At 44.7% G+C, this 13,337-nt stretch overlaps 1 protein-coding gene across 1 annotated transcript in view; it reads left to right on the top strand.

Moving 5' to 3' along the window:
- The window catches only part of Vwa8 (von Willebrand factor A domain containing 8), a 335,644-nt gene that overhangs the window by 262,832 nt on the left and 59,475 nt on the right, over positions 1 to 13,337 (top strand). Inside the window, exon 37 of the mRNA XM_052190877.1 lies at positions 474 to 678. Within this exon, the coding sequence (XP_052046837.1) occupies positions 474 to 678 (205 nt within the window). The remainder of the gene's footprint in view (positions 1 to 473; positions 679 to 13,337) is intronic.

Below are 13,337 nucleotides of genomic sequence, written 5' to 3'. Positions count from 1 at the left end.
TTACTGCAAAGCCAAAATGAATGCCTTTTTCTTCAAGTTTTCTTGTCATATATTTGAATTTGAATATGTTTTTATTTTGTGGTGCTGGGGGTTGCACATGCAGTGCTCTACCAAGCCCTGCCTCCCTCCCTGCACTCACACATCCTCTCGGCTGGAGTCACAGGCAGGCAGACCCTCCCCTCTGCATGCTTGCACAGCAAGTGTGTTAGCCGCTGAGCTGTCTCCTCAGTTCCAAACTGAGTATGCACATCTACCTTCTTTGCACATACCTCGGGGATGCTCTTGTGCTATGGGATGGGTAAGGGCAGACAGAAGGCCACCCTGCACTGGAGAAGCACAGGTGCAGCTCTCCAAGGCTGGGGGAACACATCTCCTGGGGCAATGTGTGTGGGGGGAGAAGGAGCATTACACACGGTACGGCCTCACCTGCCTGCTCTGCGTGTTTCTGACCTTATTTTGGGCTCCTCTCTCAGTGCAGAGTCTCTCTCGCCATATACCGCATGGATATCTGCTATTTCGGACACAGATGCTCTGCTGGCTGAGTGGGACAACAGCAGCGTTGTGACCGTTGATATGGGAGGGCGTGTCAGGATCTGGGAAACTGGACTCGAACGCCTGCAGCAATCGCTCATGGAATGGAGAAACATGATTGGTCAAGGCATTGACAGACCTGTGCAGGTATCGCTTGAACTCACCTTTCCTCTCACAAAATAATTTAATTTTAAATGCCGCCTTTAAGGGAACTGGCTTAGCCACTCCAACGGCTGCTTAAATGGCTAAAACTTATTTTTAGACTTTTAATAGGAAAAGCAATCTATCCATCTTGAGAGTAACAAAGTAAGACTGTCTTCTGCCCAGTCTTCTGCCCATGCTAAGTGCTACCGACATCACCATACAAATATACTCAACTTGTCGTTTTTTAGCCATAAGCATCTCTGGTTTCTGCATCTTTACTTTCTTATATCAACATGGTTGTCGACACCTGTGCATGCTGCCTAGGAAAAAAAAGAAAATACTGTGGCTGCTGTGTGCAGCATGTTCCTTTAAGGTCTGAAACTCAGACTGGGGAAGGTCAGCAAAGCGTGCTTCCAGTAGAGTTCGTACCGCCGGCCCCCACTGCAGACGGTGTGTGCTTGGCAGGCGCCGTGAGTAGGTGCAGCTCTGACTGAGAGAAGCACAGCGCTCGGAAGGCAAGGAAGCCCGCAGCTGCAGTGATGCCACACCCGCACTCGGTGTTAGTCCTGATGCTGACGAGGACTAGCTAGAGGCACAAGGCAGGCTGCAGACTTCCTTGTACTGAAGCATAAATTAATGGGATATACTTGCAATTGATTTTAATATTCAGAAAAAATATTTTCTTGTTAAATATCATTGTTATGTAGCGAACAGAAAGGGAGTCTCCAAAATTAGTTAATTGGCTAACTAATTAATTAACGAACCGAAAGAAGGGTAAGTTGCTACCAGTCCATTGCTCTGCGAACTACCATTAACAAGGTAAGGCATTACTATGTATCAGTCCATCAGTAACTGATTAATAATTACTAGTTTATATGATTTTCCTTAAAAGAAATGTAAGTATATTTGTGAGTGAATAATACAGTGTTGTCTTAGCTGTTTTGTTTGTTTTGTTTTTAGCTTACAGGAATGTTTTAAAAATCTCAGACCAAAATAGGCTACTGACTTCCAATACTTTTGAAGAGACATAAACAAATGAGTTTAATTAAGTTAAAACAAGAACATTGCCTAAAACACTGTTGGTAAGTCAGTAGCTCTATTGGAGCAGCAAGATGGCCCCTGTGCACCCTCCGTGCGTAGTGACTTTTAGGGAGCTTGTTACCTGTGGTTCCAAACGGTGGCTTCGCCTCTCATTGAACCAAATGCCCGTCACGTCTGTTCTCACTGGTGCCTAGCAGTGAATGCTATTGTGTTTGGACTTCAAGTATGTGTTCTTTAAATTTCTCATAATGTGGAGGTCAAAGGTCATGCTTTACCTGTGGTCAAGATGTATATGAGTGTGGTGGTGCGTGCCTGTAACCCCAGCACTTGTCATGTGAACGAAGACAGTCATAAATGCAAGACCAGCCTGAACTACATAGTGAGTTCTGGATAATCCAGGACCCCCCCCCTCTCAAAAGTATTTAAAAAATGAAGAAAATGGGGCTGGGCATGGCAGTGCACACCTGTAATCCCAGCACCTGGGAGGCAAAGGTAGGCAGACCTCTGAGTTCAAGGCCAGCCTGGTCTACATAGCAAGTTCCAAGACAGCCAGGGCTACACAGAGAAGCCCTGTCTCAAAAAACAAAAACAAGCAAAAGAAAGAGGGGCAAGGGAGGGAAAAAGCATTGGTGACCTAAATTAAGCCTCTTATTTCCTTTTCTAAAAGAACTTTGGAAGAATCTTTACTTATAGTTTTAATAATGGCTCTGGGCTCTTTACATCGTAACCCCGATTTCTTTCTGCAGCTCTTTCCTTCCTGGGCTTTTCTGAACACACTCCCAATCTTTGCTCTTCCAGCTCCCGGGTTTACTGATGCGTACACAACAGTTATCGCTTCCTTTCTGCTCTGTCTTGTTTAAACTAATGACACTGGCAACTGAAGCCAAATAGTTAAGCTTTTTAACTCAGAAATGAGCAAAATTATCTCAATAACCAAAATATTATTATATGAACTTCCTGTAATCAAATGTTTCTCAGAAATGTATAGCTTTATGCCCTCAGCTCAAAGCTCAAAGAGCTGACAGAAGACAAACAGTAATAAAGTAATACAAATTAGAATTAAATGGCATTTTGATTGGAAAAACCAGATGCCAGCATGCTCCTCGGACTCCATTATCCCTCAGTCTGTGTAGCTGATATTAAGCTTGCACACTTGGATCCTCAGGAAGAAAAGGAACTGAGTGTGCATCCTTAGGCTAAGTGGCCACAATGAGTTCTCAAAATAGTCTGCCCCTGTTTGTGCTTTTGGTCAAATCCCTTGGTAAATAATGAGGCAGAATACTCACTACTCCCACTCCTGTTGTGATTCACAAGTAGATTATACAGCCAAATCTAAGAGTCGATGCCAGTAATAAGAGGTAAGACTTGTCCTCTACAATTCCCTTCCTAGTCACCCTGCAAGTTGAGTCATTAGTGGACTCTACTCAGAAGCGGTCTGCTCCTGGGTTTGGAGCCTGGGAGGTCCCTCTTACAGCAGTGGGGAAACACACCTAGTTCCCATTGCTCCTGGGTGCCAGCAGCTTTCTCAAGACTCTGGTACAGTGCCCTGATCGCCATCTAGTGGCCATTAGCTGTACTACACGTTATTAAAATGAATCACCTTTGCACCCCAGCACTTGGAAGCCAGCCTTCTGCTTGGGAGGTTTCCACAGTCCCTTGCGTGGCTCCTGTTGGGTAGTGGATGCTTCTTTATTTAGTTCAGAAGTGATGGCCTGGAGACAATCTTTCAACCCATCTGCTTCATCTTTCCATGACTCTTCTGAGTATAGCAGACTGACTGTTCTCAGACACACAGGCAGTAAACTGTGTTGTCCTTGCTGTCTTTGCTGCCTTCCGCTGTCTGGCAGCATTAGCTTAGAAGACACACTTGTTTGAATTTCTGTTAATGAATTCTTTGCTATATTTTCAAATGATAACACAGGAGAACTTACTGAACTCTTCGTATAACATATGTTCATTAATTTGACACTCAGACAAGAACATGCATTTTTCCTACAGTTGGAACAACAAATTCAAGTATTACTACAACTGGAGTCCCTAGACTCAATAGTTACTACTTTTAGAGTATATTTTTAGAACCATGGGCTATATAAGCCAAAACTCATCTAGTTATATTTCACAGTGTTGCTTCATTTTTTAATTGTGTTACATTTTTATTCTTCTAAATAATTCTATTAAATCTACACCATTTTTCCTCAAAAAAATCAAATCATCATCTCTGCAAAACTGTCGAGGACTATTCTCATGAGAAAAGGTTGAATGATTAGAGCTTTCAAATGTCATTTTCTAGTTACAGCAGGAAAATCAGAAAGCAGAACTCCATACGGCACGGCTGGAATCTCTGGCTTTTGGAAAGTGCTCACTTCACCATAAACTTTAAAATGGATAGAATGTTCTGAATCACTGTACGGGACTAAAGGCCACTTGCCCTTGCAGTCAGGACTCTGGGAGGCACATACTGAGTGTTTAGACAGCAAAAGATGCCCAGAAAGAAGTGCAGCTGAAAGGCACTCTGGGACTTTGAATCCATGCAGTTTATTTCAACCACTGCCCTGAAAAGAATCAGGAAGTTTACAGTCCTTGGGAGGCTATGAGTTTCCAGTTATTCCTTGGGCATATCCACGGAGAGCATCAGCCCTATAGACTGCATATCCACTGACAAAGATGGTCCTATAAACTGAAAATTGTAGCTGCAAGAATTCTAAACAATTATCAAAAATAGAAATCCTGCCTTGCCTCCAGAATCTGGAACAAGCCTAAGGAAGTCTTCAGAATCTCCTCTTCAAACCACCCTGTACCGTTCCAGTCTCTTCCTCTCGTGCCATACCTTAACATGGCGCTATGATGTTATTCCCACCATGCATATTAGTTAGATAGATAAATAAGGGAACAGTATTGGCAATGTTTATTAAATGTGGGAACTATATTAGCAATGTTTATTACAAGAATAAGGAAGCAGATTTAAAACATGCCCATGCTGAATTAAGGTGTCACGTAGGCTGCTGACAATCCTCTCTCTAGAAGTATTGTGACTCTGAGCCTTTTTAATATGCATTTAATGTGGGCAATGTATCACAGTGGCTACACAAATAAACTTTCTTACCATTACCTTTCTAATAAAATTATGATTTATTTTTATCCATAAGCAGTATAGCCTATTTTTTAAGAGTGTGATATTTGAAGTCAAACTGACTTCAGGTCTGGGTCTCCTGTTGTATGTGATCTTTGGCAAATTCCTTGTGCTTTTGAAATTTTACTTCCTTATGATGTGCTGATAATGCTATTTGTACATTGCGCCATGAAATACATCGGGAGTATGAAATACTTTTACCCCTGGCACAGAGTGTAAGTGCTCAGTAAACAATAAGATTTAGAGACTTAGAATTTAAGTAATATTGGGCTACAGAATTGTTTAATGTTTATATGGAGACAAAGCCACAGTAAAATGAAATGCTATTACCCAGATGCCCACTAGTGAATCGCCACCCAGTGGCCTACACAAGTCACCATCTGCCCTGGTGTTAAGTGTGAGCTTTGTTTATAATCCTGCTTGGAAAAAGTTTTGTCAGATCCCAAAAAAGGAATTGAAAACTAATCTTTGCTTAAACCTGTCAGCTTGAAGAAGAGCAGATAGTCCACGACAGGACAATGGTCAGGAGAGGATTATGCTTGTTTAGTTATTCAAGAGGCAAGCTAGAGCAAGGCCGAAATGTACAGCAAAATATACAGCAATGGCGGCGTGCCTGAGGCCAAGGGCAGGGCAGAGAGGGAGCTGGACTCGGAGCTGTGCTTTTTTATACCCCCCCCCCTCTTTAATTTGGCATTTGTCAGTTCTAGGACTTGAAGGCTGAAGTTTGGAGTGTGCTGACACTAAAATTTGGTGACCTCTATAGGGTCATTTAGTTGTGTGGCTCTCCCTTCATCTGATGCCCCAGCAGCTGCCTCTGCTACCTTACAGGAGGTGGCAGTGGTCAGAGACTAGCGGCCTGGGCTGGGAAGACCGGAGAATGTCTAGAAGCCCCTCCAGACCACGGTACAGAACCCACCCACGTGCTGGCAAGCTCTACCTTTATACAATGCCCCCCTCCTGCCTGACTCTTAAATATCAATGGATTCCCTCTTATCCAAAAGCTGGGTAATAAACACATAAAGCAAACTAAACTTTGAAAAAATGGTCTAGGTGTTGCAGACAGTGAGAAACCATGCTATAAGATGAAAACAGGAAAACAACTCCCTCAGACCTAGAAAGGTAAGAAAAATTCTATAATGAAACAAAACTATATCCCTAATTAACTTTGGAATTTTCAAAATATGAACAAGAGTTCTTGGAGGGAAATTTGTTGGTAGAAATAAAAATTCAGTGAAAAGGAAGAGACATTAAACATCCTAGAACCCGCGCATATGTGCACACGTGCACACACTTGAAATAACAAAGGAAAGCCAGGCATAGTGGCACACTCCTTTAATCCCAGCTCTCAGAAAGCAGACATGTCTCTGAGTTTGAGGACAGCCAGAGGTACGCAGAGAAACCCTGTCTCAAAAAGAAGGAGGAGGAAGAGGAGGAGGAGGAGGAGGAGGAAGAGGAAAAAGAAAAGAAAAGAAAGAAAGAAAGAAAGAAATTAAGAAAGAGGAAAGGAGAAGAGAGAAGAGAAGAGAAGAGAAGAAGAAAAAAACTTTTTTTTTTTTTTAAAGACAGGGTTTGTCTGACCTGGAACTCACTCTGTAGATCAGGCTGGTCCTGAACTCACAGAGACCTGCCTGCCTCTGCCTTCTGAGTACCAGGATAAAGGCATGTGTTCCCACTGCCTGGCAAGAATTTTTTGTTCTAATACAAATTTCAGAAACAGAAAGTGATTTAAAAAAAAATGCCAATTTACAACCCCTAGACTGTACCAGGCAAGGTTAGTGGCTATTGAAAACACCTCCAGGACAGGGCTATCTAAAGACACATTTGGTAGTGTGTTAACTATACAAAAAAGACACCGTACACTTTAAAAACAAATCTTACACAGCCTCACATTTCAGTTTTTTTCTTTAAAAGGAGTGAGTTGTGTACGTGGGGGTTAAATGCTTTATAGACAAGAAAAATACTGTGCTAGAACCAACTTATCATCATCATCTTCATCTTCTTCCTCCTCTTCCTCCTCTTCCTCTTCCTTCCTTTTCTTGCTCTTCACACCCTTTCTCACTGCATCAGGTTTTCCTTTAGCTCTATCGGCAGCAATCTCCTTCTCCTCCTCCTCCTCCTCCTCCTCCTCCTCCTCCTCCTCCTCCTCCTCCTCCTCCTCCTCCTTCTCCTCCGTCAGCTCGGCAGCCTTCTTCTCGCAGGGCCGCTTGTCATCCGCTGCAGCGTTGCTCCACATCTCTCCTAGTTTCTCTGCAACATCACCGATGGATAAGCCAGGGCGCTCACCTTTGATTTTGGGGCGGTGCTCAGGACAGAATGAGAAGAAGGCCTTGCTGGTGCACAGCACAAATTAGTTATATATGGGGACAGTAGTTGGTTTTGGATTTTTTTTCTTTTGGTTTTCTTTTAGGGTTTTATCATTTTCATCTTCAGTTGTCTCTGATGCAGCTTAAATGAAAATAATTGTTGTTCTGTTAACTGAATACCACTCTGTAATTGAAAAAAAAATGCAGCTGTTTTGCTGACATTCTGAATGCTTCTAAGTAAATACATTTTTTTTATTAAAACAAGGAAAGGGAGGAAATGATAGAGCAGAAAATCATACTAAAAAGTAACTTAAGGAAATTAGCAGGTGTTCAGAGTAACAAACAGAAAACCCAAATCCACATATGATCTTCCTGAACGTTCAGAAGCCCATGGATGACGAAACTCCTCTCAGTTCGAAGGTCGGGGAGTGGAGAGCAGGTTACATGTTTTGAATGTGACAGGAACGCTAATGGCATTGGCTGTGGGTCATAAAGGGGAAGGCATTCCCAGTGCGCAGCACAACAGCCAGCCTCCCTGTGACTCAAGCTGATGCTCAGACTGCAAAGGTGCCTTTTCCGGAATTACTGTGTGACGTGTTCTCACCAAAAGGACAGAGTGGACAAAAAATGGCTTCAGTGGAAGAGACAAAGGTCACTAATGCTGGGAATGACAGGGAAGGGGTGCTTCAAGATGGTGCGACATCAGAGTGCTGCAGCAGCTAATCCAAGAGAAAGTAAGACAGTAAAAGAGCAGGGGAGGACAGTGGTGAGGAGCAGGGGAGGCAAGCGGAGGACAGTGGTGAGGAGCAGGAGAGGATAGTGATAAGGAGCAGGGGAGGACGGTGGTAAGGAGCAGGGGAGGATGGTGGTGAGGAGCAGGGGAGGATGGTGGTGAGGAGCAGGAGAGGACGGTGGTAAGGAGCAGGGGAGGATGGCGAGGAACATCAAGTATGGACACAGGCCACCGCCATGAATGTGGTCCCGATGGAGAGTCCCTGGAATCCTAGTGCTGGGTGCATCCGATGGAGGAGAGCCGCAGTAGAATATTGGTTGTGAGCACGGAAAGGCTGCAGTGCGGAGCAGTGTGCTAACTGTACAGTACAGCAGAGCAGCATGGCGCCATCTTAGGACAGTTGGTAAAGTCTGCTCTCGGGCAGCAGCAGAAAGGTTAGTGCTGCGCTCCTCGGTGCTCTGAGTGGAGAAGTGGAGAGGAAACGGTAAATAGTCCTCCGCTTCCCATGCCAGAACTTAATAGATGATGTTAGGAATTAAACAGTAAAGATGGTATGAGAATGTGGAGCAGGGCTGGCGAGGCGACTCGTGCAGTAGAGAGGACACTTCCACCAGACTGACTGACTGAGGAGCTGGACTGCCAGCACTCCCATGGGGAGAAGAACCAGTCCCACAAGTTGTGCTCTGGTGTCCGCGCATGCACCATGCATGTGTATGTGCATGTTCACATACACACACACACTAACGCATACTAACACTCACACACACATGCACACACACACTAGCACACACACACACACACACACACACACTAACACACACTAACACTCACATACACATGGAGAGATGACTCTGCGGTTAAGAGCACGTACTGCTATTACAGAGAACCTTGGTTTGGCTCCCCGGACCTACCTGGAAGGTCACTTCTGGTCTCTGTGGCAACAGGCACATGTGTGATATGCATACATACATTCAAGCAAGTATCCATATACACAAAATAAAAAAAACTTAAAACACAATCTAAGATATAGTAATAAAATTAATAACTGCTGCCTTGAAGCAATAATATTATGCTGCAGAGTGCCCCATTATTCGTTATTATTTGAAGAATGTGAAGCTAATTAAACTTATGCTAATCCTGGGCTGCCAGCGTGGCAGAGTGGGTGAAGTCACTTCCCGCCAAGCCTGACCACCTGAGTTCCATCCCTGTACCTGCGTGTTTGAAGGAGAGAACCAGCTCCCACTCGTTAACCTCCTACAGTCACACAAGGATGTCACTGTGGTCTGTGTGAGCATTGTGTGTACATCTCACAACCCCAACAACTTCATCTTTTCCTATCAGTTTGGGAGTAAGAAATCCAAGTGTTTAATTCATAGCTGTGAGAAGTTGAGGCCCAGCAAGATTGAGAGAGTAGCCTAAGGTCATATAGCTTGGTTTTATTTGTATTCTTAATCCACCCCGCTGCGTGGTCCAGGAGGCATTATCAGTGCTCAGTGTTCAGTCAGCTACCCTAGAGGTCCATCGTGTCACCCTGCTAAAACCCAAGAGTACCAGCAGAGTTGGACCCGGCACCAAGCCCACCAGGTCACAAGATGGAGTATTTCTAAGGAGCTGAGGGACTACCCAGCCGTCCTTGACAGCTTCAGCAAGGATGCTTCAGATGCCTCCCAGTGTTGATGACAGCAAGCAGCGGTCCCTTGAGCCTCGCAGACTTTGTTAACTTCTGGACGCTCTTTCCTGTGGTAAAGAAGAGGCTGCAGCACAGCCATAGTGTGCATGAGGCAGAGCAGTAAGCCTGCAGCAGGCCTCCCGAAGAGCAGGCAGCCTGCTGACGGCCAAGGCCGCAGGAAACACAGGGGCCATGTGGCTGGGTACCCAGTGTCGCCCCTAGACCGTCTAAAGAGTCAAGTGCTTGCCAGGAAGGAATGGTTGACTGACGCGAGGGCCCTCCTCATTGCAATAAATAGCACACATTTCCCCTTGAAGATGTAGTTGAATCACATTGGAATGAGTAGGGAAATGGGATCTCTTGGATTAGGTATGTTGTCACCTCCACAAGTAAGGATGGCTGTGGGAAAGCTAACCCCCAAATTTCTTCCTTTCTCATTATTATTTTTAAAAGGTGATTTCAATATAGACATAGAATATCAGGTTAACAGAGTCCAAAGGTTTTGGAGATCAAAGTAGAGGACCCCAGCCCCCTTGATGGCACTGTGACAGTGATGGATTTGTCATAAATATCTTGCTAGCCCAAGAAGCATCAGTTAACTATCTTGTCCCATATCATTGTATATTTATTCATATTTCAGGTGCATTATCTAATGAAAGCACTTTTAGAAGTCACCAGTTTGAACGTATTTTGAATTTTGACCATCTAAAAAGTCAACTTTTAACCATCTAAAAAGTCAAAAAACTTCGTTGCTCTTATTGTGATCTAGTTAGCTATTTATACAAAGGTCAGAAAACTTTCACTAGCAACAGCAGTTAAACACAAAATAGATGCATCATTATTCTATCAGATGTACTTAAGGGCATCGGGCCAGAAGCAGAGCAAGAAAAGGAAACACCCCGAGAGTTACCTGAGGTGTCTGTATTTTACCTAATGCTACTCTGGCATCTGGGTTTTTTGAAGGAAGAGGATTCTATGGTGGTCGTGTAGTAGAGGTCAGCAGAGTAATGACAGAAATCAGTTCTTTCTTTCCACCGTGTGGGTTCTAAAAATCAAACACAGGTTGCCAGGCTTGGCCACAGGCTCCCTTGTTGGTAAGCCAGCTCAGCAGCCCATCGCCAGGCTCTGCTGTGCGCCTGCCCAGGGATGCTGGAGAAGCACTAGCCTGACTCTGCCCTGCTGGCGATAAGTCATGATTGGCTTCCAGGATCCTTCCCACCTTGATTCTGTGCAGTGATCTCTAGTCCTTGATTTAAGAACTACTACTAAAGCATGTTCTCCTGTTCATGTATGTATAGATGATTAGCATACCAGTCCATTTGTCTTAATGCATAACCTTAGAGCAGGTAATGGCTTTAAAAAAAACAAAACAAAAACAAAAACAAATTTGGATTGGCTGGCTTCTCTGGCAGTTGGGGAGCCCAGCATTGAGGTGCTGGCAGGATCTGTGTATGGAGTGCTCTCCATCCCTTCCCGTGCCCCCCCCCCCCCCCCCGTCATGTGTTGACCACCTTTCCTTGGTGGATCCAGCCATAAGAGCCCTGCCTTCATCACTGGTAGAAACTGCTAGAGATAGAGCCCCCCTTGGAAGAAGCAGGCTGGTGGGTATTAGGAAGTGTACCTTCCTGTGGGCCCCCTGGCATCTCTCCTTGCTGCCTAGCTGCTCCCATGTGAGTATCTCTGCTCCATCTCACCCCTCAGTCATGTTTCCTGCCTCACCACATCCCAAGCAGCAAGCCAAGCATGGACAAAGACTGTAGAGGTGTGAACTAAAGAGATCCTCCTGTGAATTATCCAGTCAGTGATGAATAGTCAGGCTAACCCAGAGTTGAAGATGGCGCCTTGACCTCCATGTGGAAGAGACATGGAGAGAGTGACAGTTACCCTTTCCTAGCAGTATGCATTCCCCCCAGAACCCTCTGGGCCTACCACCCGTCAGATGCCTCACTCCTTAATACTGTGTTACAGTTAGCTTTCCATCTCAGTTTTAGAGGGGCAAGAATTTAAACCATAACAAGACTAGGCCTGACCAGGGTTAAACTGATTGCCTAGACATGGTTTCCTGAGAGCCTCTGGAGAAGGCAGAAGTGTGGGGAGAGGTTTCCCACCCGTGCTCACCCCCATGCAGACTAGCCCATAATAGCTGAGCCACTATTGTTCTTTGCTTCCACAAAAAATACTGCTGAAGGTGAAGGGTGAGGAACACCAGGGGATGCCCTGGAAGTGGCAGCCTGAGCTGCCGGACAGAGCAGAAGCCTGACCACTCTGCCCCTCAGAGCCTGGCTTCACTCACCCAGAAGAGCTGTCCTTTTCCAAATCGCCCTGTTCCCATAATTCACTCTGATTTGTCAAGTATGGTCTTATATCAGCTATGCTTGAATACTCATGAAATAACTGTGACATTTAAAAAGTGAATCAATTTGTAATTATTGTCATAGAGATATAGTGAAAACTCTTTTTTTAATTTATTGATATATTTATTTACATTTCAAATGATTTCCCCTTTTCTGGACCCCCTCTCCCCGAAAGTCCCATCAGTCCCCTTCCCTCCCCCTGATTTCCCACCCAACCCTTCCCACATCCCTGTTCTGATTTTCTTCTATACTGCTTCACTGAGCCTTTCCAGAACAAGGGGCCACTCCTCCATTCTTCTTGTACCTCATTTGATGTGTGGATTATGTTTTGGGTATTCCAGTTTTCTAGGTTAATATCCACTTATTAGTGAGTGCATACCATGATTCATCTTTTGAGTCTGGGTTACCTCACTTAGTATGATGTTCTCCAGCTCCATCCATTTGCCTAAGAATTTCATGAATTCATTGTTTCTAATGGCTGAATAGTACTCCATTGTGTATATATACCACATTTTTTTGCATCTACTCTTCTGTTGAGGGATACTTGGGTTCTTTCCAACTTCTGGCAATTATAAATAGGGCTGCTATGAACATAGTAGAACATGTATCCTTATTACATGGTGGGGAATCTTTTGGGAATATGCCCAGGAGTGGTATAGCAGGATCTTCTGGCAGTGAGGTGCCCAGTTTTCGGAGGAACCGCCAGACTGATTTCCAGAGTGGTTGTACCAATTTGCAACCCCACCAGCAGTGGAGGAGTGTTCAAAACTCTTAAGTATAACTTTAAGGAAAATGGTGTATTAGTAAGTAGCTCCTGGTAGCCCTAAACAACAGTTTATGCCATAGCTCCAAATGCATTTATGTGATTATATACGAACTACACGTGGGCTCAGTGGCAAAGCACCAAACGGGATGTGCAAAGCCTACGTTCAGTCCTCAGTCCTCACACCCTCCCCAAAGACCCCAAATTACATGTTCATCAGCATAAAACAGCCTTTCTTGGATAAGATGGCTTCCCACCGTGCCCTCCAGTGTGCAGCTTAACGGCTTAACTGTTGGCCTCTCCCCTGGGTTTCTCGTTTATTTATAACCATACAGCAGTGTCATCAAATCTGGCTTCAGGAAGTTCAGCAAACCAGTTTCCTAAGCCGATGATGGCAATCCAAGCTGTGCCATTGGCAGGTTGTCATCCATTGAATTATAGACAAACAATAGGTAGGTGAGGCCTTTGAAACTCATTTAGCCAGCTGCTTCCGGTGGGGCACTTCCGGTGGGCCCTCACCATCTATAGGGAACGTGTTCCATATGGCTGCTAATTGGGAAAGAGTAGCAAGGAGCCAGATGGTGCCAAACAATACAGAGTTAGTTCAGTGTTCAGTGGAGGCCTGTGGGGCCTGTGCAGTGTTCTGAGTGTTAGAGTACTGGGATCCCA

The sequence above is a fragment of the Apodemus sylvaticus genome, chromosome 8, assembly GCF_947179515.1.
Source record: "Apodemus sylvaticus chromosome 8, mApoSyl1.1, whole genome shotgun sequence".
NCBI classification, from domain to species: Eukaryota; Metazoa; Chordata; class Mammalia; order Rodentia; family Muridae; genus Apodemus; species Apodemus sylvaticus.
The sequence above is the reverse complement of the archived record's forward strand: the minus strand, read 5'-3'. Positions and strand labels throughout refer to the sequence as shown.